General features: G+C 40.6%; 1 protein-coding gene and 1 non-coding gene across 2 annotated transcripts; both read right to left on the bottom strand.

The window, feature by feature from the left end:
- Window positions 1–399: 399 nt before the first annotated feature.
- On the bottom strand, window positions 400–26,591 carry NOL11 (nucleolar protein 11). The gene is given in 18 exon segments (NM_001132110.1): window positions 400–1,205; window positions 1,368–1,475; window positions 5,346–5,438; window positions 5,955–6,033; window positions 6,614–6,844; window positions 6,994–7,119; window positions 7,273–7,457; window positions 7,818–7,892; window positions 8,214–8,302; window positions 8,979–9,102; window positions 10,411–10,487; window positions 17,914–18,102; window positions 20,363–20,507; window positions 21,878–21,935; window positions 22,988–23,136; window positions 24,531–24,587; window positions 24,706–24,819; window positions 26,414–26,591. Coding segments are annotated over 18 exon segments (2,157 nt in total). The 5' UTR covers window positions 26,555–26,591; the 3' UTR covers window positions 400–1,088.
- On the bottom strand, window positions 4,153–4,283 carry LOC112129800 (small nucleolar RNA SNORA38). The gene has a single exon (XR_002912153.2). It is a non-coding gene; the product is annotated as a small nucleolar RNA SNORA38 (small nucleolar RNA).

The following is a 26,591-nucleotide window of genomic DNA, read 5'->3' as shown; positions in this document are numbered from 1 at the left end:
CCGCACCCGGCCGAATTTTTTTTTTTTTTTTTTTCCCGAGACAGGGTCTTACTCTGTCATCCAGACTGGAGTGCAGTGGTGCAATCTTGGCTCACTGTAACCTCTGCCTCCCGGGTTCAAGTGATTCTCCCATCTCAACCTCCTGAATAGCCGAGACTATAGGCACGTACCACCATGCCCAGCTAATGTTGTATTTTTGGTAGAGATGGGTTTCACCATGTTGTCCAAGCTGGTCTTGAACTCCTAACCTGAAGTAATCTGCCCGCTTCGGCCTCCCAAAGTGCTTAGATTATAGGCGTGGGCCACCGTGCCCAGCTGAGAATGTCATCATCAATAGAGACTTTACCCTGTTCCTTTGGGATTTCTTTTCGTTAAGGCCTACTGAGAGATTAAAAACAATGGAGGAGAACCTGTTTATTAACGGCCACATGTGTGACTAAAGTTTACATACAGTGCCTGACCTAAAACGCAGCTTTTCACTACTGCAAGGTAAATTCAGCCATCAGGATTCTTTCTGTAAAGCTGGGCTGTAGAATCACACTTGAACTTTTCATTTGTCCTAAAGGACAGGGGAGACGGCAGGAGGCAAGCACGTGCCTGTGTGAGGGCCCCTCTCTGCCCTGCCTGTGGCAGAAGAGGTCCATGCAGAAGACACACTGCAAATGTGTGAAAGAAAGATGAGCTGTGGAACAAACGAGCAGGGGCAGCTTCTGACTCTGATGAAATTACATTCTTCCTAGAATCACTGCTTCAATGGTCATTTTTTATTAAAAGAAAAACAACTCAAAACACGTGATAAGAAATTAGACTTTTATCAATACACAAATAATTTTACTTAAAATCAACCCAGTTACGTATTTTTAAAAAATTGCAGAACCTCTCCGCACCAATGTCCACAACCTAGAATAGGTTCACGTGAAACCTGCAGCCCTACCCCGGAGCATCAGTTAAGTGATGGTCCAGGTACTCACTGACACGTTTCTCTTGACACCGAGATGGTCGCAAACAAAACACCGTTCTTGCCTGGATGAAGCAAGAGTTCACATAAAAGAGCTTTATAAAATGTCTATGAAGGAGAATTGATAATATCAGAAGAGCTCCAGCACTTCAATTGAATATAATCCTCTATTATTCTTTTCTTGATTTAATTTCTGTAGCTCCCGAAAACTTACTTCAATCTTGTTGAGCTCGGAATAAACAGTTATCTAAAGAAAAAAGTTTCAGAGTAACTTTTACCATAATGTCTACATAGAAACAAATCTTCCATGAGTATTAGTAAGTTATTTAAGGACAAATTTTAAGAATAATTGTAATTCAGGTGATATTTGGGTACAAATAAAATCAGTATATATCAAATAATCACAAACCTGAGATTTTACAAGCTTGTAAAGATTTATCAGTAGCCTCTTTGCTTCTGGCATCATTACTACAACAGTAAAATTTGCATCCAGAAGTAGACATATCCAATCCATAATCTGAAGATGAATAGGAAAAGGAAGTTAAGATTTTAACTTAAGGTTAACTCACTTTACAAAGTCCACAAATATATCAAACAGTTATGAGAAAAATAAGTCTTTATAAATAAAATCTGAACATTTTTGTTTAGAGATGGAGCAATTTCTACGAAATATAAAAAGGCTAATTTTTGGCTTTTAAAAAATTTATCCTATTTAAAAAAAATTTTAGAGATGGGATCTTGCTGTCACCCAGGCTGGAGTAGGAATGCAATGGCACAATTCATAGCTCACTGGAGCCTCCAAACACCTGGGCTGAAGTGATCCTCCTGCCTCAACCTCCCAGAGTAGCTGCAATCATCCAGAGTTGCTGGGATTACAGATGCACCACCATACCTGGCTACTTTTTAACAATTTTTGTAGAGATGGGGTTTTGTCTTATTGCCAAGCTGGTCTTGAACTCCTGGCCTCAAGCAATCCTCCAACCTCAGCCTCCCAAAGTACTAAAATTACAGGCTTGAGACACTGCACCCGGCCAGTAGTCGTCTTTTTATTTTTAAAAATTTTAGTTTTCAGTTTCAATAATTTTCAGTCACAAAAAAAAAAATAAAATAACCACTCATCTTCTATTCTGCGAGATACATTTTCCCCAAGGGCAAGATGTTGTGTATTATAGATGAGTTATCATAAACCAGAATTATTACTAAGCATTTATAAGTTTCTTATGTAGTCCTACATCTTCCAATGGTGTAGTTAACATGCAAATATCAAAGCAACCAGGAAACTGGTTATCCATTTGGGAGGGGGAGCTGATCCCTATGGAACCCCTTATATCAGATTAAATTCTATATGTATCAAAGAATTAAACACAAGAAATAAAACCATGTAGTAGGGAAAGCTGGTGACTATTTTCATAATCTTAGAGTGGGAAGGGCCTTAAACATAACATAGGCCATAAAGAAGTTAAAAGAGGAAAACTTTTAATTTTAATAGCATGAAAAAGTGTCTGTCAAAAATTATACTAAAGAGAGTAAAAAGACAAATAACTTACAATGCATTTGATAGAAAAAGGCTAATTTCCTTAATATAAAAGGAACTTTTTATAAACCAAAAGACAGGAAATGCAATATATATATGGACAAAGAACCCGACTAGGCAGATTCACAAAAACAAATATAAATAGACAAGAAGAGATGGTTTCCTTCTCTCATTATGAAAGAAATGCAAATTAAAATGAGGTAACACCTGTTACCCATCTGATTGGCAAAGAGTAAGTTTGACAAAACTGCATGTCAGTAAGAATGTGAAAAAGAATGCCTCAGACCTTGCTAGGGTAGTTGTCACAACTCTTCAGAAAGTCTGGCATTTTGAAAACTAAAAATGCATGTACCATTTCATCCAATAATTTCTCTTGTGGGAATGTATTCAACAGGCATTCTCATAAATATACAAGAATATCTATATAAAGATCCTCACTGAAGATTTACAACAGCAAAAAATGGTAAACAACTTAAATGTCCATCAATAGAGGATTGATAGCTACATTAATTTATATTTGTAAAATGAAATAGTATGCATTGGTTAAAAGGAATGAGGCAGATGTATGTCTACTGGTCCAGGAAATGTCTAAAACAGTGCTGAGTGGGCTGGGTGCGGTGGCTTACGCCTGTAATCCCAGCACTTTGGGAGGCTGAGGTGGGTGGATCATCTTGAGGTCAGGAGATCGAGACTAGCCTGGACAACATGGTGAAATCTTGTCTCTACTAAAAAGCACAGGGGCATGGTGCTGGGGGCCTATAATCCCAGCTACTCAGGAGGCTGAGGCAGGAGAATCGCTTGAACCTGGGAGGCGGAGATTGCAGTAAGCTGAGATCGCACCACCGCACTCCAGCCTGGGTGATAGAGCAAGGCTCTGTCTCAAAAAGAAAATAAATAAATAAATAAATAATAACTACTTAAAAATTTAACTTATTTTTAGGCCAGGTAAGTGTCTCATGCCTGTAATCCATGTGCTTTGGGAGGCCAAGGCAGGAAGATCACTTAAGCCCAGCAGTTTGAGACCAGCCTGGGCAACACAGGGAGTCCCTGTCTCTACAAGAAAAATTAAAATAAAAAAATTGTGTTTTTCCCGGGCGCGGTGGCTTACACCTATAATCCTAGCACTTTGGGAGGCTGAGACGGGTAGATCACCTGAGGTCAGGAGTTTGAGATGAGCCTGGTCAATACGATAAAACCCCATCTCTACTAAAAACACAAAAATTAGACAGGTGTGGTGGTTCGTGCCTGTAGTCCCAGCTACTCAGGAGGCTGAGGCAGGAGAATCACCTGAACCCGGGAGGCGGAGGTTGCAGTGAGCCGAGATCGTGCCACTGCATTCTAGCCTGAGAGACAGAGCGAGACTCCATCCCAAAAAAGAAAAAAAAATTGTATTTTCATGTGGTGTGGTGGCATGTACCTGCAGTCCCAGCTACTTGGGAGGCTAAGTGGGGAGGACTGCTTCAGGGCAGGATTCATGTCTGCCCCAAACTATGATTCCCACTGCACTCCACTGTGGTTGACTGAGCGAGACCTTGCCTTCTTGAAAAGGAAAAAAAAAAAAAGTTATTTTTTATATGAAGAATAGCCAACTTAAGTGTTTAAAATCCTTCGTTAGAATAACATATTACCAAACCAAAACAATTTATTGTTTTTACTGTTTCTATGTGGGATGGTTGATCTTGAGCCTGCGGGGAGCAAGCTGGCCCCAGATTTCTCCAAGTCCACATTTCTTTGCCTCCAATTCTTACATGTCCAAAGACAAGGAACTACAGACATGCCTTTGTAGGAGGGTAAATACATTATTTTTTAATGTTTCTTACTGTTTTTTAAATAAGTATTTTTTTTTTTTTGAGACAGAGTTTCACTCTCGTCGCCCAGGCTGGAGTGCAATGGTGCCATCTCGGCTCACCGCAACCTCCGCCTCCCAGGTTCAAGTGATTCTCCTGCCTCAGCCTCCCAAGTAGCTGGGATTACAGGCATGTGCCACCACACCTGGCTAATTTTGTATTTTTAGTAGAGACGGGGGTTTCTCCATGTTGGTCAGGCTGGTCTCGAACTCCCGACCTCAGGTGATCCACCCGCCTCGGCCTCTCAAAGTGTTGGGATTACAGGCATGAGCCACCACACCCAGCATAAGTATTATTTTTAAAGAGGGACTACCATGGGATTCTCTGGGAATATTTTTTCACTAATCTTTATTCTCTTATTCCCCCACCTTTTTTTTTTTGAGACAGAGTTTTGCTCATTGCCCAGACTGGAATGCAGTGGTGCGATCTCCACTGACTGCAACCTCTGCCTCCTGGGTTCAAACAGTTCTCCTGCCTCAGCCTCCCAAGTATCTGGGATTACAGGCATGCACCACCATGCCTGGCTGATTTTGTGTTTTTAGTAGAGATGGGGTTTCACCATGTTGGCTGGGCTGGTCTCAAACTCCTGACCTCAAGTGATCCTCCCGCCTCAGCCTCCCAAAGTGCTGGGATTACAGGCGTGAGTCACCACGCCTGGCCTGTTCTCTTATTCTTAAGAGATGATTAAGGGGGCAACCTATATTATCAGCCCCTTCCTGTTGTCTCCCATCAAGACTAAGGAAATTCTTGGAAAAGGGAAGGGTCATAATGAAGAATCAGGAATTTAAGATAAATTAAAATTCTGTCATGTAGATTTATGGATCTAAAAATCTACTAAATGAGAGACTCTCCATTTCTAACTGCAGTGGTGTGGTTTTATGAGGGAAGAGATTCGTATGGCCTAGGAAACAAGGAGACAGCTCTTGAATGCAGGTGCTGACCTTGAATACAACTTTTTTTCACAGATTTTTCCCAGCACCAAATCAAAGTAAAAAAATAATCTCACCTGGTTCAAGGTAGGTGGGTGTATTCCAGGAAGAGTCATAGTAGCATTTTCGCTACACTTAAGGTACAGGAAATACAAATACTTAAGAAACAGCTGGGTGGGAAAAAAAAATGGACAGTTTATCACTTTGATAGAAAAAATTTCTATTATATAAACCCATCACGAAGATTGAAAAAAATGTTTAATTTATACATCAAACAAATACGCCAGACATCTGGAGACACAAAAATGAATAAAATGCAGTCCCTCCTATTAATGAGGAGCTCATCTGGTTTGGGGGTGGTGGTGGTGGTGATAAGCTCATTGTTTGTAAATAATAGGTAGAGTAGAGAGAACCCTTCTGTATGCAATTCTTTTTAGTGTTTATTCATTTATAACTTAGGAAGCTTAACTTGGCCATCAAGTTTGGCACAAGGAATATGCCATGATCTATCACCATAGTATCGCTTTAGTTTTCTCAGCACAATTTTTTGCCATTAGAGCTGGGCAACCTCTTATTCACATGAAAGAATTTGATAACCTTTAGAATGCCCTAACAGCTGGTTAGAGTTAAATAGCAATATTTAAGCCAGAAGTAAAATTCTATACAACAATTCTATGAACACTTACCGTGATATGCTGTGCTGGGATGTCTTTCAAATGAGGCAGAAGAAATGTTTCGCTAAATGCTGAATGAAGAATTGCATTACTAAGGACTAAAGGAAAATCTTACTTCAATAAATAGAAGCTATTCTATTGAACTTATGAGTAACTGCCTTTGTCAATGTTAGTTTTCTAAATCTATACAAAAGTTTTACATCTCTAAAAGAGCTCTATCGCCAAACACTCTCCTAATCATTGGAGATCATGTGGAATACTTTAATTGGTATTTATTCAGAATACTGATCTTCAGAATTGATAGAGCTTCTGTGTTAGTATAGCAGCTTCTTCTTCTTCTTTTTTTTTTTAATCTGATGTACAGATGGGGGTCTCGCCATGTTGCCCAGGCTGGTGTTGGACTCCCGGGTTCAGACAATCCTCCCACCTCAGCCTCCCAAAGTGCTAGGACTACAGGCATGAGCCACCATGCCCGGCCTAGTTAAATTAAACAGGTTTAAGTAAACCTTACTTAATGTAGCATTGAACATAATCTATTTGCAAACAGAAACAAAAAACAATTGGAAAAGGAAAGAAAAACCTTCAGTTATTGAGTTACTCCTTGGTTATTGCTTGGCATATAACTATACCCTATAAAGAGAAACAGAGGGATGCTCTATGTCAAAGGATACAGTAGAGCTGCTCTTTTTTGTACCACAGGGCATGAAGTGCTCTCCTTTGTTTCGTCCTGGGGCTTTTTATTTAACTCTTGATCACAGTTATTGCATTTATCTTCTTCAGGATTGAAGCCATTTTGAAGAATTTCAGTTTGCTCTTCCATTTTCTCATCATGTACAGAATTACTATAGTCAAAAACTGACTCCATACTGACATCTGTTTCTTGAAGACTGTCATCACCAATGCTATGATGGTAGTTGAAAGCAAGAGGTTAATCCTTATCACCAAGCTTTTGGGAAAAATTTCATTTCCTAAGCATCAAAGTTTTGGAAATCAAATAATGTAACAGATTATAAATGTAGTGAAGAAAAAGGACCATTGGAGTCTAACTTACCTCAAGAAAATTTTTAAGCAAGCACAGATGACTGATTCAGGAATGTCAGGGAACTGCTGTAGACAGAGTTGTAACAACTGTACATCTTTCTTTTTTAAGGCAATCTCCATTAAGTCGGGGCACAAACTAAGACAAAAAAATCTGAATCACTATTACATATTAAGAAAATTCTCAACTGCAGAACATTTATAAGCCTTCTGAGAGTTTCAGAAGATTAGAACTATAAAAACAAGGTCAGAAGAATTATGCACGTACAGTCTGGTACACACAAACAGCTACCTGTAAGAAAGCACATGCGTTTGGATAAGCTGCATCAGACAGTTCCGGGGATAAAATGATGGTTCTGCTTTACACCTTTCCAGAAGTCCTGTTACTGTGTCCCCAACGACAGTATGAAAGTCAGGTGTCTGCTTCAGAGCCAAAAATTTCCGTACTTCTACTTCAATGTGTTTTTCTGAATCTTTCTGAAAGGGCAGAATTAAAGAATTCAGTTTGGCACATTAACGAATGTCACTCCGAACTTAAAGTTTCCTAGCACATTTTCTCAAATGACTAACAGTTATCATGCATTCCTGCAAAGCTGAAGCTGACACTGCAAAGTTAAATGAGAAAGAGATAAGACTAACACCATATCAATCTCATGAGGTGATAGCGAGCATCAAAGAAGCCAAAATATCGGATCAACTCTGACACCCTTAAGATACTACACAGATGTTAGCTATAGGTATAAAGATGATCATAAAAATAAGACAGAATGAAGAGTAGATGGGATTTCTTTGAAACACTTGAGTTTGATTTTTCATATTTCAATATTATTTATTTACCATTATGGTTGACAAAAGTTGTTTGGATGGTGGAACCTCTGGCTGTAAACTCACTTCAATTTTTCGTCTCCTTAACTGGAATTAAGTACATTGATTAGGATCACAAAACAATGTAAGAGATCCAATATACATTTACAGGGATATGAAACACTCCAAAGAGATTAGCACACTTTTTGCTCTCATCAAAAACTTTTAAAAGTAAATATAACTAATAGACAACATGGGGCATTTCTGGATAAAGAATGTGAGTGAGGTTACTGGGTTCAAGCCGCAAACTGTCCTGTCATTAAAGTCAAAGCTTTAAGAGTTGTAAGGGTATGATTCATTAAAATAATTCAGTCTTTTTCTGTTTTTCAACATTTGCACTAACGTTTCAATTTCAACTACGAAACTTACAATTCTTCTTGACTGCTCTGAGTTCTGGAACCCAAGTCCACATCCTTGAGGGGTCTCCCAGTTTACAAAATGGGGCACGACATGAGTTCCTAAGAAAATGCAAAATGCACAATTTCTGGAATGTCTGACTTACTTTTTGCCCAACTAAACAATCAAACAAAGAACAATTTAAAAAAAACCACTCATACAATTTAAGAGAGGCTTTGAAGTCCATGTAATTCTGATAACCTCAGATAAGTAAATCATAATATAGTGAAAAGGCTGTATGTCCAACAACATTAAGCCAACAGATGAGGCCATCAGTAAACAAGGGAGGGCAGAGGTATTACGATTTTGTTTGGGGGTTCTCCCATTGCCCCTAAAATCAGAAGAACACTGGCATTCAAAACACAGTGTAAAAAAACAACAACAACAAAAAAAACACAGTGTAGCTCTTCAGCTTGCAGCAGAACCTGCAATTTGGACTGTTCACAAGTTTCAAACTTTTTTTTTTTTTCCATTTTCTGTGGAGTACAGGGTCTTACTATGTTGCCCAGGCTGGTCTTGAACTCCTGGGCTCAAGCAATCCTCCCGCCTCTGCCTCCTTAAGTGCTGGGATTACAGGGGTGAGACACCGTGCCTGGCCTGTTCACAAGTTTCAATAAACAGTGGTAAATTTCAAAATTAAGAAAAAGCTTTACAAATAGAAGGCTGTGGGAATCTGTATGAAACTACAAGTTAATAAAACTGTTTGTATTAATAAAACCAACATAAGTAAGTTTCTACCTGGATCTTGACTATGCTTGAGTTTTCCAAGAGCACCTGCTAATGATGACACTTCACACTTGTATGGAATCACAGTTAGAGATTTTCCATGTAGCATAAACAAATGTTCTCCATAATACCAGACCTACAAAAAAAGTTATCAAAAACATAAGGAAATTTTTTTCTCTTCTAAGGTCTGACTCAATAAAGCCTTATCACTTGCTGTATAAGTGCTCAGTATTAAAAACAAGGCAAAGAAGGCAACTTTCAAGAAGAATTTTATATGCAGAGCTTATTAAATAGGCTCTTATTTTTGCCCAAGTCTGAATGAAGCATAGTTTAAAGAATATGTTCAACTCAGAAGAATCTAATCAACATATACATTTTAAAAAACTCAATTGTTTAAAATTAATGCAGTCACTATTATACATCTATTAACGTAATAATTACCAACGCTACTATACCATGGGCAAACTTCTAATGCACTAAATTTACAAACCAGAATTTAACACTTATTGTGAATAATTTTGTTAAAATTACTTGTTTACATATAAATTATAATTAAATTGTATGCTGAGAAACCTTGTCTCTTTATCCTCAAATTAAAATTACCAAAACATCCTATTGCCTTGATTTATTTGTATATGAATATTCATTCACTAAGTAACTAAAACTTACTGTGCTCCTTGCTAAGCACTGAAAATACACTGGAGAAAAAAACTCACAAGGAACCCTGCCTCAGGAAGTGCACAGTCTGCTCAACTTCAATTTTAATTCTTTTAAGTATTTTTATGTAATTTCATGGTAACATTTAACATTTAACACATAATCTAAAAGACTAATTTATTAGGAAAAGTAACAGCTTGAGGGTATAGTTCAAAATACATAAGTAAAAAGACAAAACCAAAGAGCAGCTAAAAACAAAAGTTGTTTTATTAAATAGCTAATTGTTCTGGCAATAATTTAGAATTTTGGAAGTGATTTCAACAATAACCGAACTAAACATAATCCCTCAGGTAAAAAATAATTCTTAATTTGATCAATAACTGCCAAGCTATTTACTTATTTATTTACAGAGATGAGATCACACTATGTTGTCCAGGCTGGACTGCAGCAGCTCTTCACAGGCACAATCATACAGCACTGCAGCCTTGAACTCCTGGGCTCAAAAGATATTCCTGCCTCAACCTCCTCAGTAGCAGGGGCTACAGACAACACACCACCACACCTGGTTTGAAAAGCTGCCAAAATATTTAGGTCCAAAGAGATCTCTTCCCTTACAGCATATTTATTAGGCACAAAAATAACTAAATTTCTGAAGCAGGAGTATCACTTGAGCCCAAGAGTAAAAGACCAGCCTGGGCAACAGAGTGAGGCCCCATCTCAAAACAAAGCAAAACAAAACACAACAAAATAACTAAATCAGAGAAAGTACTCAAGTGAAAAAACTTACTTGACCACTGGTCCCTTGTGATAACTCTTTTGAAGTCTGTAGTGTTTGAAATTTTATGTTCCATACAGAGAGGCATTCTATAAAATAAGACATAAATTCAGAAAAAAGTCCCAAGTATAAATATATGATATTTTGGGGAAGGGGGAGTTATAGTTAAATATATATGTTTTGCTTTATTTAGTACAGAAATGAATTATGAAGACAGTGATTGCCACAGGAGCTGGAAAAAATGAGAGCTTATGGTAAGAAGCAGCCTGGAAAGGTGAGCCCTGAGGAAGGGAGGGCTTTATGAATCAGGAATAACAATTAAAAACACCCAACAAAGAAAAGCCCAAGACCAGATGGCATCACTGGTAAATTCTACAAATTTACAATTTAACACAAATCTTCCCAAACTCAAAATATAAAAGAGCAGGAAATACTTCCTAAACTCATTTGGGCTTTTGGTTGCTCTGATACCAAAGCCAGACAAAGACACCACGCAAAAAAACTACAGAGCAATAACCCCATGAGTATAGATGCAAAAAAAAATCCTCATCAAAATACCAACAAACCAAATCCAACAGGAAATATTAAGATCCATGACCAAGAGGGATTGACTCCAGGAATGAAAGGGTAGTTAACAGAAGAAAACCAATCACTGTAGCACATACATCAACAGAACAGAGGGAATAACCATATGATCACCTCGGTTGACACAAAGCATTGTGCAAACTCCAACAGTCTTTCATGACTTAAAAAAAAAAAAAAAAAAAAAAAAAACTCAGAGAGCTAGGAAAGAGGAAGGAGCTTCCTTAACATGATAAAGGGCACCTATGAAAAACCCACAATTACCATCACTCCACAGTAAAAGACTAAAAGCTTTCCTCCTAAGATAAGGAAAAAGACAAGGGTGCTTGCCGTGCCTTCTTCACCACTGCTATTCTACACAACTGTCCTCACACTGAGTGGTTAAAGACTGAAAACTGTCCCCCTAAAATGAGGAACAAGACATGGAGGCTTATTTTCACCACTGCTATTCAAGTTCTAGCCAGGCAAGAAGAAGAAAAACAAAAATCCAATTTTTGTTTGTTTTGGGACAGAGTCTTACTCTGTCACCCAGGCTGGAGTGCAGTGGCACGATCTCGGCTCACTGCAACCTCTGCCTCCTAGGTTCAAGCGATTCTCCTACCGCAGCCTCCTGAGTAGCTGGGATTACAGGTGCACGCCACCATGCCCAGCTAATTTTTGTAATTTTAGTAGAGATGGGGGTTTCACCATGATGGCCAGGCTGGTCTCGAACTCCTGACCTCAGGTGATCCACTCACCTCGGCCTCCCAAAGTGCTGAGATTACAGGTATGAGCCACCACGCCCAGCCAAAAATCCAAATTTAAATGGAGGTAAAACTAACTCTACTCACAGATGACATGATCCTGCATAGAGATCTCGAACAATCCACAGGAAAAGATTAGCATTAATAAACAAATTCAACAAGGTTGCAGGGTACAAGATCAACATACAAAAATCAGATGCTCCTATATACTAAAAACAAAAAGCAAATTAAGAAAAAAAATTCCGGCAGGGCATGGTGGCTCATGCCTGTAATCCTAGCACTTTGGGAGGCTGAGACAGGCATATTGCCTGAGCTCAGGAGTCGGAGACCAGCCTGGGCAACACAGTGAAACCCCGTCTTTACTAAAATATAAAAAATTAGCCAGGCGTGATGGCATGCACCTGTAGTTCCAGCTGCTCGGGAGGCTGAGGCAGGAGAATTACTTGAACCCAGGAGGCAGAGGTTGCAGTAAGCCAAGATCATGCCACTGCACTTCAGCCCTGCAACAGAGTAAGACTCCATCTCCAAAAATAAAAAAAAATTGAAAAAAAAAAGAGAAAAATAATTCCATGTATATTAGCATCCAAAAGAATAAAATACCTAGGAATAATTTTTTTTTTTTTTTTGAGACGGAGTCTCGCTCTTATTGCCCAGGCTGGAGTGCAGTGGCGTGATCTTGGCTCACCGCAACCTCTACCTCTCGGGTTCAAGTGATTCTCCTGCCTCACCCCTGCTCCCCAAAGTAGCTGGGATTATAGGCGTGTGCTGCCACACCCGGCTAATTCTGTATTTTCTTTCAGTAGAGGCGGGGTTTCTCCATATTGGTCAGACTGGTCTCAAACTCCTGACCTTGGGTGATCCGGCCACCTTGGCCTCCCAAAGTGCTGGGATTATAGGTGTGATTACTGCGCCCGGCCCCTAGAAATAAATTTAACCAAGGAAGTGAAAGCATTGTATACTAAAAGTTATAAAACATTGCTGAATGGAATTAAGGAAGACATACATAAATAGAGATATCCTGTGTTCAGCAATTGGAAGACTTAATATTAAGATGGCAATACCGCACAAAGCAACCTACAGGCTCAGTTCAATCTCAATCAAAATTCCAAAGGTCTTTTTTGCAGAAATGGAAAAGCCAATCTTCAAAATCACATGGAATAATTGTAAGGGGCGTAAACAGCAAAAACAAACTTGAAAAAGAAGAACAAAGTTGGAGAGCTCATACTTCCTGATTTCCAAACTGATTATAAAGTTACAGTAATCAAAACTGTGTGGTACTGGACCAGTGTAATAGACTGAGAGTCATCTAGGGCCAAATGATTTTTCAACAAAGGTGCCAGGACCACTGTGGTGCTGGAACAACTGGAGAGCCACATGCAAAGGAACAAAGTTAATCCCTTATTTTACACCATACATAAAAATAACTCAAAACGAATCAACCTAAATATAAGAGCTAAAACCATAACATTCTTTGAAGAAAACGTGGGGATAAATCTTTATGACCTTGGATTTGGTCATGGATTCTTGGATGTGGAACCAAAAGCACAAGCAATGAAAGAAAAATAAAAATTGGACTTCATGAAAATTAAAACTTTTGTGCACGAAGGGACATTATCCAAGTGAAGACAACCTATAGAATGGGAGAAAATATTTGGAAATCATACATCTGATAAGGGTGTAGCATCTAGAATATATAAAGAATGCTTACAATTCAACAACAAAGACAACTTAATTTAAAAATAGGCAAAGGACTCGCATAGACAATTCTCCAAAGAAGACATATAAACAGACAATGAGCGTATGAAAAAATGTTCAACACCCTTAGTCATTAGGGAAATGCAAATCAAAACCGAAATGAAGTACTACTTCACACCCACTAGAATGGCCAGAATCCAAATTATGGAAAATAGCCACGTGTGAGCAAGAACATAGGGAAACTGGAACCACTGTACAATGCCGGTGGGAATATAAAATGGTTTGGCCACTGTGGAGTTCCGCAGTTCTTCAAAAAGTTAAACACAATCAATAACGAAAGGAGTATAACTAAAATGTTTGCAAGGCAAAGGAATGGCAAATGCTTGAGGTGATGGGTACCCCATTTGCCCTGATGTGATTATGATGCATTGCATGCCTGTATCAAAATATCTCATGTGCCCCTTAAATACATACACCTATTATGTACCCATAAAAATTAAAAAATGAAAAACTAAATATGGAATTAACATATGACCCAGTAATTCCCCTGCTAGGTGTATATCCCAAAGAATTAAAAACTGGTACACAGGCGGGTGCGGTGGCTCACGCCTGTAATCCCAACACTTTGGGAGGCCAAGGCGGGCGGATCACGAGGTCAGGAGATTGAGACCATCCTGGCTAAGACGGTGAAACCCCGTCTCTACTAAAAATACAAAAAATTAGCTGGGTGTGATGGCGGGCGCCTGTAGTCCCAGCTACTCGGGAGGCTGAGACAGAAGAATGGTGTGAACCCGGGAGGCGGAGCTTGCAGTGAGCCCAGATGGCACCACTGCACTCCAGCCTCTGGGTGACAGAGCGAGACTCCATCTCAAAAAAAGCAAACAAACAAACAAACAAAAAACAACAAAAAAACTGGTACACAAATACATGCACACCAATGTTCATAGCAATATTCACAATAACCAATTGTGAATGGATGAACAGATAACAAACTGTGTTATATGTATACAAGGGAATATTACTCTACCATGAAAAGGAATGAAATACTGATACATGCAACAACGTGGATGAACCTCAAAAACATTTGGCTAGCAAGGTGTGGTGGCTCTTGCCTGTAATCCCAACACTATGGGAGGCTGAGGCAGGAGGAGCTCATAGCAAGACCTCAGAGCTACTAAAAACTAAATATAAAAACAAAAATTAGGCTACGTCTAAGTCAAAGAAGCCAGACACAAAAAGTATTGTATGATGGGCTGGGCGTGGTGGCTCAAGCCTGTAATCCCAGCACTCTGGGAGGCCAAGGCAGGTGGATCACGAGGTCAGGGGATCGAGACCATCCTGGCTAACAGCTGAAACCCCGTCTCTACTAAAAATGCAAAAAAATCAGCCGGGCGTGGTGGCGGGTGCCTGTATTCCCAGCTACTCAGGAGGTTGAGGCAGGGGAATGACGTGAACCCAGGGGGCGGAGCTTGCAGTGAGCCAAGATTGCGCCACTGCACTCCAGCCTGGGAGACAGAGCAAGACTCTGCCTCAAAAAAAAAAAAAAAAAAAAGTATTGTATGATTTCCTTTACACAAAGTATCCCAAAAAGGTAAATCCATAGAAGAATGCAGATTGGTGGTTGCCAGGGGTAGGGGGCAGAGGAGAATGAGGCGCAACTGCCTAATGGGTCCAGAGGTTCCTTTTGACATGATGAAATTTTTTAAAACTAGACAGACGTTGGCCAGGTGCAGTGGCTCATGCCTGTAATCCCAGCACTTGGGAGGCCAAGGTGGGTGGATCACTTGAGGTCAGGAGTTCAAGACTAGCCTGACCAACATGGTGAAACCCCGTCTCTACTAAAAATACAAAAAATACAAAAAAAAAAAAAAAAAGAAAAAAATTAGCCAAGTGTGGTGGCACATGCCTGTAATCCCAGTTACTTGGGAGCCTGAGGCAGGAGAATCACTTGAACCTGGGAGGCAGAGGTTGCAGTGAGCTGAGATCCCACCACTGCACTCCAGCCTGGGCAACAAGACTAAAACTCTGTCTCAAAAAAAAAAAAAAAAAAAAAAAAAACCTCAACAGAAGTAGATGCACAACAAACACCAGTGACTCCTTCACTTTAATTTTTCTTCTACAAGGGCCTACCAAAAATTAAAGATAAATGAAAGTAAACAATGAAAAAAGAAATGAAAGTAAGAGCATTAAAAAATTTAAAAAATAAAACGATTAATTTTATGTTATATGAATTTCATCTTAATTTAAAAAAACAGAATAGATGGTTCATGTCTGGCAATGGGAGAGTGATGAAGCACACTGTGGGGCCGCCCTTCAGTGAAATATTATACAGCTATTCAAAAAGCAAGGAAGATTAACAAATAATATGATATGGAATGATCTCTGAGAGATCTTGGGTAGGTGAATAAACAAGGTACACAACAGTATGTATGGTGTGCTACCATTTGTGTTAAACGAGGAGGGGAAAAACCCCTTAAGTAGCAGTATTTGCTTGTATATGGACCAAAAAAAAAACCATAGAAAGAGACACAGGAAACTCTATAGTAGCCACCGGGTTTTTTTGGCGGGGAGGTAGAGCAGAAATAAGAAAGAGAGGAAGATGGGAGAGAGAGGAGAAGCACAGCTTAGTGAAGTGGTCAAGAGCCAGGACTAAAGAGGGGCAGGGTACATGGCTTAACAGAGTTCACCTGTTCGGGTTGAATCCTAGTTCCACTACTTAGTTACCTCATACCTCAGTTTCCTGTTTTGTAAAGGGGGATAGTAACAACTTTATTCCCTCCCATATGGTTGTTAGAGAAGTAAATGATACAAATAATGAGATAATCTTAGTAAAGTGCCAGGCACATGGTATAGTTATTTTATTATTTAGTTTTTGAGACGGAGTCTTGCTCTGTCCCCCAGGCTGGAGTGCAATGGCGCTATCTCAGCTCACTGCAAGCTCCGCCTCCCAGGTTCACACCATTCTCCTGCCTCAGCCTCCCGACTAGCTGGGACTGCAGGCACCCACCACCACGCCCGGCTAATTTTTTGTATTTTTAGTAGAGCCAGGGTTTCACCGTGTTAGCCAGGATGGTCTCGATCTGCTGACCTCGTGATCTGCCCGTCTCGGCCTCCCAAAGTGCTGGGATCACAGGCGTGAGCCACCGTGCCCGGCTGGCACATGGTATGGTTATACTATAACCAGGAGCTCCTGTCTTTTTTTTTTTTTTTTTGAGACAAAGTCTCACTCTGTTGACCAGGTTGAGTGCATAGTGCAGTCTCGGCTCACTGCAACCTCCACCTTCCGGGTTTGTGTGCCAACAAGCCCAGCTAATTTTTTCTATTTTTGGTAGAGGCATGGAGTTTCACCATGCTGGCCAAGCTGGTCTCGAACTCCTGGCCTCAAGCAATCTGCCCATCTCAGCCTCCCCAAGTGCTGGGATTACAGGCGTGAGCCACTGTGCCTGGCAGGAGCTCCTATCTTTTTTTTTTTTTTATTTGAGACGGAGTTTCGCTCTTGTTGCCCAGGCTGGAGTGCAATGGTGCGATCTTGGCTCACTGCGACCTCCACCTCCCAGGTTCAAGCGATCCTCCTGCCTCAGCCTCCCAAGTAGCTGGGATTATAGGCATGCGCCACCACACCCAGCTAATTTTGTATTTTTAGTAGAGATGGGGTTTCTCCATGTTGGTCAGGCTGGCTCGAGCTCCCAACCTCAGGTGATCTGCCCGCCTAGGCCTCCCAAAGTGCTGGGATGATAGGCATTGAGCCTCGCTCCTATGTTAATAATAAGCAGGAGAAACACAGAACAAAGTACACAGGTGAGGATGGGCATATCAAATGTGTGGTCAATAGACAGCCTGGTGTGAATAATGCAGAGGGTTCTCGCTCAGAATTTGGGAGAAAAGGTTGGAAAAGGTGGACAGGCTCTACGCTATGAAGGGACTTATGCTAAACGACAGAGTCTGAGTTTTCTAGTGAAGGCTGGGGTCTGCTATCCTGCACTGGCAAGGAGCAATCGTGTTCTTCATGACTGACTAGGAAGTCTGGCAGGGAGTTGGTGGGTAAGGAGGCAAGGTGACGATGAGAATCCTGTTCAGAAGTCACGGAGTCCAAAGGTACACTATTAGTTCCCACATTTCAAGGTGTCCATGTCCAGTGGATTTCCATGATGTGAAATGTTGCCAAGAAGCCAATCCTCAAATGCAAGGCTTACTAATGTTTCAAATGCCTGCAGGCTAGTATGATGGTGATTAGTATATTCACCATTTTTATTTCTTTATGACATTATAGTTATGAGCATGGTGGTGATACCAAGAAGTGTTTTTGAAAGATCAATGCAAAATAAAAATAAAAACCAATTCAAGAGAATTAGGAAGGAACAAAAAAAATTGAGTATGCTGATAAAGAGAATGAATTAGTCTGGGTAATAACGAAATGAAAAACAAAAGGAAGACTAAAAGGTACACCGTGAAGGAAACATACAAAGGCCTTCTTAATGAATTGGATGTCAGTTACCCTTAGAAGCTGCTAGTGGACTTCCTAGGACTGCGACGTGATCCTGATCCAGGGCAGTGAGTGCAACTCCATTTTGAGTGTTATCAGATACAACAGCCTTGAGCAGCAGTGATCTAACTAAGCTCTGATTTTTTTCTGGGTCAGTTGGACGTATTGGTATCAAGGTTTCATATATACAACCATCAGAGCCTGTTGGAAACAAGCATTTGTTGTTGGTTATTGAAGGATACTTCTATATCTATTACAGTTAAATGTACTAGGTTGTTTTTACCAATTTGATAAAAGAGCCAACCAGAAAAATAAACAATCCCATCACCGTGCTTTCTCTTAGAGAGTACCAGAAATTTAAACTGGGGAAAGAAGTATTATTAATAAAAATCTCAGTAAGAAATATAATAGTCAAGAAATACAAACTGTAAATACCAGCAATAACTTAAAATATTGAGGGGGACTGCCAAGAATAGAGATCATCTAGTCCCTAAAAGGATATATCCCTCATTAGAAAGTGATTAGCATCTGGTCTATACATTACATTTCTTTCTTGTTTGTTTTTTTGAGACAGGGTCTCACTCTGTGGCCCAAGACTACAGTGCAGTGGTGTGATCACAGCTCACTGTAGCCTCAACCTACTGGGCTCAAGTGATCTATCTTTCCACCTCAGCATCCCAAATAGCTGGGATTACAGGTGCACACACCTCACCCAGCTAATTTAAAAAAATTTTCTTTTAGAGATAGGGTCTCGCTATGTTGCCCAGGCTGGTCTCCAACTCCTGGGCTCAAACGATCCTCCTGCCTCGGTCTCCCAAAGTACTGGGATTACAGGTGTGAGCCAGCGTGCTTAGTTTATTATAATTCTTCCTACCTAATCACCCTGAAAACCTTATGACATTGCTCTTTCTTGTGGGCCAACTGAATTTCGGCAGTTTCATGTGGTTCTAGCTATTGTTATGTAAAGATTTATATAACCCTTTGGTTCATACTTCCTCACTTCGAAGTTCATTAAGCTAAACATTAAGTACATTCCAATAGCCCCCAAGATATGAAAATGATAGGAGCCTTTTAAAAAATAGCCACTGCAAACATTTGCACACTGAAAAACTTCACAATGATTTTTAATTGTGATAATATGGAAACGTTTCCTATGTATTGCTCTTGTTTACTTCTCTTCACCTTCCCAGAACAACTTCAAAAGCAGCCATGAAGGGTGGAGGGGAGGGGGTACCACAAATACTTTTTTTTTTTCTTCCCCGCCCTAGAGGCCTAAGACTGGGGTTATACTTTAGACCATTTCATAAAGATATTACAATCTATAATAAAAAGCAACTGGCATGGGCCAAAGCTGCTGTTAGTCTCCTTTTGCCCATCTGTCTCAGTCACTATTCAAGGAAGGGCACACTAAATCTAATGGTTGGAAAAAAGGAGCTGAGGGGCCATTCAATGCCAAGCATAGACAGTTTATGTTTCACTAATTACACCCAAAGAACCTGAGCCTTATCAGCTAAAAGGTGATTTCTCTTTTTCACTGGTATTAACATTGTTACTTATTGCTTATGGTAAATTTTTTTGTTTTGTTTTGTTGAGACGAGTCTCGCTCTGTCCCCCAGGCTGCAGTGTACTGGCACGATCTCAGCTCACTGCAAGCTCCGCCTCCCGGGTTCACACCATTCTCCTGCCTCAGCCTCCAGAGTAGCTGGGATTACAGGCACCTGCCATCATGCCTGGCTAATTTTTTGTATTTTTAGTAGAGACGGGGTTTCACCGTGTTAGCCAGGATGGTCTCGATCTCCTGAACTTGTGATCCGCCCGCCTCGGCCTGCCAAAGTGCTGGGATTACAGGTGTGAACCACACCCAGCCAGTTTATGGTAAATTTTAAGACATAAAATATAAAGAAGCAATGTTAGAAAAGGATGCTGTACCTAAAGTACTTCAATAGGCCCTCAAAACACAGGATCACTGATCTAATGCATGGCCAGACATGCAAAGTACGAAAAGCAAAGGCATGGGCCAGATGAGGTGGCTCACGCCTGTAATCCCAGCACTTTGGGAGGCCAAGGCGGGTGGATTACCTGAGGTCAGGAGTTGGGGACCAGCCTGACCAACATGGCGAAACCCTGTCTCTACTAAAAATACAAAAATGAGCCAGATCTTGAGGGGGTGCCTGTAATCCCAGCTACTCAGGAGGCTGAGGCAGGAGAATTGTTTGAATCTCGGAGGCAGAGGTTGCAGTGAGCAGAGGTTGTGCCACTGCATTCCAGCCTGGGCGACAGAGCAAGACTCTTGTCTCAAAAAAAAAAAAAAAAAAAAAAAAAGTGAAGGCATGAACGCTGTAAAGAAGCACAGAAATGGCTGTAACTGAATGCTTCACAAAGTCTACGATTCAAAAACATAGACTATCCTATAACATTCCTCTATTTATAATCTCTGAAAGTTTAAAGAAAGAAAACTTACTTAATGACATCAAAGAGATGAATTTCCGATCTACAGATGCAGTAAAACTCTCTACAACAGAGTTTTCGTCTTGTCCAAGTAAGAGTGTATATTTGGTTAAGATACGTGAGTTAAACATTTGCACGTAAGCAAAGTAATTTCCATGCTGCAAAAAAAAAAGGTTATTTTATAAATATTCCCATTTCAACCAAGTATCTTAACATATGTTAAAACCAGAAGCTGTCACCCCATTCTACTTACATCAATGAGTACTTAAAAACATCTTATGCAATTAAATTTGTTTGTTTGTTTGTTTGTTTTGAGACAGGGTCTTGCTCTGTGGCCCAGGCTGGGCTACCGTGGTGTGATTTCAGCTCATTGCAACCTCCACCTCCCAGGCTCAAGCAATCCTCCCACCTCAGCCTCTCAAATATCTGGGAATACAGTGTGCATTACCTTGCTCCACTATTTTTTTTTTTTTAATAGAGATGAGGTCACCACACCCAGCCTTAAATTTAAAAGGTTACAAAAAAGTTAGAGGCTGGGCTTGGTGGTTCACACCTGTAATACCAGCACTTTGGGAGGTCACAGTCGATGGATCACAAGGTCAGGAGTTTGAGACCAGCCTGACCAATATGGCAAAACCCTGTCTCTACTAAAAATACAAAAATTAGCCAGAAGTAGTGGTGGGCGCCTGTAGCCCCAGCTACTTGGGAGGCTGAGACAGGAGAATCACTTGAACCCGGCAGGCAGAGGTTGCAGTGAGCCTGGGTGACAGAGGGAGAATCACCTCAAAAAAAAAAAAAAAAAAAAATTAGAGATCTTCTGAGAGAATAATGAAGTCACATTTTAGTTTAAAAAATAATGGTTTTGCGCCGGGCGCAGTGGCTCATGCCTGTAATCCCAGCACTTTGGGAGGCTGAGGTGGGTGGATCACCTGAGGTTGGGAGTTCAAGACCAGCCTCATCAACATGGAGAAACCCCGTCTCTACTAAAAATACAAAATTAGCTGGGAATGGTGGTGCATGCCTGTAATCCCAGCTACTCGGGAGGCTGAGGCAGGAGAATCACTTGAACCCGGGAGGAGGAGGTTGTGGTGAGCTGAGATCGCACCATTGCTCTCCAGGCTGGGCAACAAGAATGAAACTCTGTCTCGAAAAAAAAAAAGGTTTTGAAATTTTACAGCTGGGCACAGTGGCTCACACCTGTAATTCCAGGACTTTGAAAGGCCAAGGCAGGAGGATCCCTTCAGCCCAAGGAATTCAAGACCAGCCTGAGCAATACAGTGAGACCCTGTCTCTACAAAAAATAAAACATAAGCCAGGATGGTAGTGTATGCCTGTAGTCCCAGCTACTAGGCAACTCGGCAGGCTGAAGTGGGAGGACTGCTTGAGCCAGGAGGTTGAGGCTGCAGTGAACCATCATGGCACTACTGCTCTCAAGCCTGGGTGACAGGGCAAGACCCTGTCTCTAAATAAAGTTTTTTTTTTTGAAGAAATTTCACAAAATGGGTCAGGAACTGAAGATATCACTTACTTTTTCAGTAATAAAAATTAAAACACGATGCCTGAATACTATGAAAAACTTTGTCCATCTACAAAAAAAGAAAAAAAGAAAAATTATAGGATGCAAAAATCACCAGCTGGGAGATACATATCAATCAAAATTTAATCAAAGTTTTCATTAAATATTTTTTAGAACCAGAGAGACATCAGAGAACACTCAATTGGGCGTTTGAAACACACACCACAAGCAATACGCATTTGTCAAATGCAGCTCCGGATTAAATGCAGATTGTTGAACTCCGCAGATGATAATGTGAATTTTAAAGTTCTGAGAGGGGAGATGCAGTGCTTCCCAAACTTAAATTGACTCCCCTACCTCATTTTTTCAGAGTTACTTTTGGGACTCATGTTCTGAGGAAAACATTAAGATCTCAATATAGAGGAAGCTGAGGCATAGAGAAGTTACTGGCTGCACAGTTTGTGGCAAAGCAGCAACTAGAACTCAAATCCTCCAAGGACTTCCCTCAAAACAGTTGCTCACACCTTAGAGGGATTCATCAGGTCAGTCTAATATATAACTGGTTACTGTCCACGTTGTAAGTACCAGTCTTCACTCTGACTTTTAGAAAGTTAGTTTCTACCAGGTGGACCTGGAGAAAACAAGTAAAATGAACAGGAAATGTGATGAAATAAAGAGTATCAGAAAGACGTGGAATCATGAAGTGTCCTTCTATCCCTTGATGAGTCATTTTTCCAGTTTTATTTCAGAATCTGGGAATGCAGAGGTCTTAATGCATCATGATTTCACTAACACGATGCACTTTTAGCCAGGGGACAAGGATGGGAGCTTGGTAGTCAGGGCAATATGAGAGGAACAAAAAGATTTTGGTCTTTTGGGATAACCCATTTCATCCTCAAATAACTGAGTATCCAGTTCTGTCAAGACTTCATATGACTCTATGGTTTCTTCAATCTTCATGCCCAGAGGCTTTTTAGGATGTTGTTTTAGTCAGTGTTTTATAAGAGATTTTTAATTAGGTTACTTTCATTATGTTTATAACCAAAATACTTTTGAACAAGGCAAAAAAATGTTCAGTGCATTTTTATTTTGATAAATTTACTTACAAGTACTGGAACTTACTTAATCACTTCTTCATCAGAGATAACAGTTTCAATTTTCTGCTGGGGGTCTGCAAGCAAGGCCTCTAAACCACGAACAGCACCTTCCTTGAAGAGCACCAAGGGTTCTGTCCCTTGCACTGAAAGTATCCTATATACTTCTGCTGACAACTGGAAGAACATAAAAAATTTTAATTTTTATTCTAAAACAATTTATACCTAATATAATATAAGGATATTTAGAGAAGACTTCTTTTTAAGTGACTGCTTTATTTTGTTTTATAATTACGTATGGTTCCAAAAGCTAACCTACAACATAAAACACATTTAGAACTCTTAACTTTTTCTCTTATCCTCTCTACCTAGTCCCTGCTTTAATCCGTAAGTTCATTTTTGGTTTACCCGTTGTGACTACTAGAGGTTAGACTAAAACCTGGGTTTCTTAAAACTGGGAAAGATACAGATAAGCCATTCATGCAGAGGTACATGCAATTCTGGTGTTAGATAAGAACTGATGCCACAATTATAACTACAGCCTGCAATTCCAGAAAAAGAAGTTAACACCATGTGTGAGGAAAACAACAACAAAGAAACCCTCACTGTTTAAAATTCAGGATTGTGTTATGAATTTAAAGGTAAATGAAAAGACTGGAGCCAGGGAACAGCACAGCTAGCTAGCTAGAAGTTTCAAGGATCCAGGCAACAACTACATTATATCTGAATTAGCCCTATTGTGAGCCACTTCTAAAATGTGCCAATTATATTTAGACATTTAGAACTGGAAAGAACTTTCAAGATTAACCTAGTTTAAGATCCTCATTTTATAAGTAAGAAAAAATGAACACACTCTAGGTCATTAGTAGAACATGCATAGCTAGTCATGTTTTTATTTTATTTTTTACCGTATTATGTGCACTCTTAAAAATGTACAATACATGGGCCAGACGCAGTGGCTCACGCCTGTAATCCCAGCACTTTGGGAGGCCGAGATGGGAGGATCATCTGAGGTCAGGAGTTCAAGACCAGCCCGGCCAACATGGTGAAACCCTGTCTCTATTAAAAATACAAAATTAGCTGGGCATGGTGGTGCACGCCTGTAATCCCAGCTACTCGGGAGGCTGAGGCAGGAGAATTGCTTGAACCCAGGAGGGGGAGGTTGCAGTGAGTTGAGATCGAGCCATTGCACTCCAGCCTGAAGGACAAGAGCGAAACTCCGTCTCAAAAAAAAAAAAAAGTACAATACATGAAACTTGCAGGGTCTATTCTACCTATTCTAAGAAAGGGCACAGGAAGTTCATTTTGCTCTCACAAAAGACACACTCCAAACACCCAAACTCATGGAAATAAGTATAAATTTCTCATTCATGAATTATATAAATCCTCATCTCCTTAACTCATGGAGACATGTTACCAAGATACATTGTAAGATAATTAGAATGAAAACCTGATTAGGACCTTATGCTTATTTTCCCAGAGGTATTAAAATAAATAACACATACTTTATTATGAATGATTCTAATTCACCAATAAGCTAAATAAATATGTTGGAAAATTCAAAGACTTACTGTAGCTTTAAATACTTTATCCAGGTTTACATCTTCATTATTCCATATTCTTAAAACCTTAAATCAAAACATACTAGTTAAAAACTATCCTATTCTCCATTTACATATAATAAATACAAATAGTTAATAATCAACATTTATGTTGTATATATTATACAAAAGTTTTAAAACGTACCTTATTATCGTGTACAACAACATACTCTCCAGTTTGAAAGTTGCACACAGCTGGACATGTTATAATTTGACCTTGTTTCACTGACCAGCTCCCCAAGGGTTTCTGATCAGAAACCTAATGAAATTAAGATAAATACAATATTCAAGAAGTCAACTTAAAACATTAAAAGCAATTCAATTTATAATCAATAAAAGAAACCATTAAAATGACAGCATTTGAAAAATTTACTGGCCGAGGGCAGTGGCTCACGCCTGTAATCCCAGCATTTTGAGAGGTCAAGGCGGGCAAATCACGAGGTCAGGAGTTCGAGACCAGCTTGACCAACACGGTGAAACCCTGTCTCTACTAACAATACAAAAATTAGCTGGGCGTGGTGGCACGCACCTGTAATCCCAGTTACTCGGGAGGCTGAGACAGTAGAATCGCTTGAACTCGGGAGGTGGAGGTTGCAGTGAGCCGAGATCGCACCACTGCGCTCCACCCACCTCGGCCTCCCAAAGCTGTGGAATTACAAGCGCACGCCACCACGTCTGGCTAATTTTTGTATTTTTAGCAGAGACAGGATTTCACCATGTTGGCCAGGCTGGTCTCGAACTCCTGACCTCAAGTGATCCACCCACCTGGGCCTCCTGAAGTTCTGGGATTACAGGCATGAACCACCGCGCCCCGCCAAACCTCTAAAAGAGTAGTTAAAATGAAAATATAACTAAGTTCCTAAATAAGTAAATAAGCAACCCTTTGTTAAAAAACAATAGTACATTTAAAAATTGATTATATTATGCCCCTGCATGGGAAGTTATGCCTCTGAACAGCGGCATGGGAAATTAAGTAGGGACATCTGGGATCATGTCTATCCAATTCCAATCTGCCACTGTATTCCTATGCAGGAGCTGCAAAACTGCAAATCTACTTGACATCCCAAGTGAAACCCATTAGAGTCAGCAGAGTCAAAACGGTACAGGGAGCTGTTAGCAACCTGTTCTCAAAACGTCAAAGCAGATAACTAACTTCTTTAAAACATGGAAAACTATGTTCAGCAGCCCAGAGAAAAGTAACTGCTTTCTATGGGACCACCACAAGCAAGGTTAAGTGTTTCTCTATCAGGCTTTAGGCTGAAATGGGGGCAGGGCTTGCAGATTTTCCCAGGACTCAACTCCAGGATTCCCAGCGTGAACCGGAGATGCCAACAGACAACTCACTTGGAGTCAAGATTCTTAGCGAGCTATCAAGAAAGTCCCTCACTCTCTAAAATTGTCCCCGCCCCTACAAAGGGAGGGGTGTGAAGTGTAGACACAGGGCTAAACCACTATTCCCACTCTGTCAGTGTCATCCTCTCCCGCCCAACCAATTTCCGTTCCATCCTCCCGCGGGCGGCTAAGATAATAAAGACCCTAGGAGAGAATCTTAAAAAGGCCAGCTCCGCGAGTTCCGAGGCAAAAGCACAGGTTCTCTTTCTTTTCCGAGTCTAACCCACGTGCACTCAGACGCTCTGCCCCCGCAAGTCGGAAATACGCCTTTACAGGAAGGCAAGCAAGCCAGATTCTAGACCTCACTCAGCGTCCCCAACAGGCCCAGCCGGCTCTCTGCTAAGCCTTCTCCACGATCTCTTTCTGAAGCTGTGACAAACTTGAGCTCCAGCTCCGCGCTCAGAAACGGGCGAGAAGGCAGTCGGGGCGCTCCCAAACCTATAGAGGATGGGAGCCTTCACCTTATAGAGGATGACTGTCCTGCCGCTGTCTGTCACTAGAAACTGGTCTGTTTTGTCGCTCTGCTCCACGCCTAGGAGTCCTTCAGGCCCGGCGCTCAGGACTACCGAAGACAACGTGAATTCTTCCTCCAGCGCTGCCATTTTGAGCAAACCTAAGTACGGCCGCGCTCACTCCCGG

Source organism: Pongo abelii, chromosome 19 (assembly GCF_028885655.2).
Source record: "Pongo abelii isolate AG06213 chromosome 19, NHGRI_mPonAbe1-v2.0_pri, whole genome shotgun sequence".
Taxonomy (NCBI): Eukaryota; Metazoa; Chordata; class Mammalia; order Primates; family Hominidae; genus Pongo; species Pongo abelii.
The sequence above is the reverse complement of the archived record's forward strand: the minus strand, read 5'-3'. Positions and strand labels throughout refer to the sequence as shown.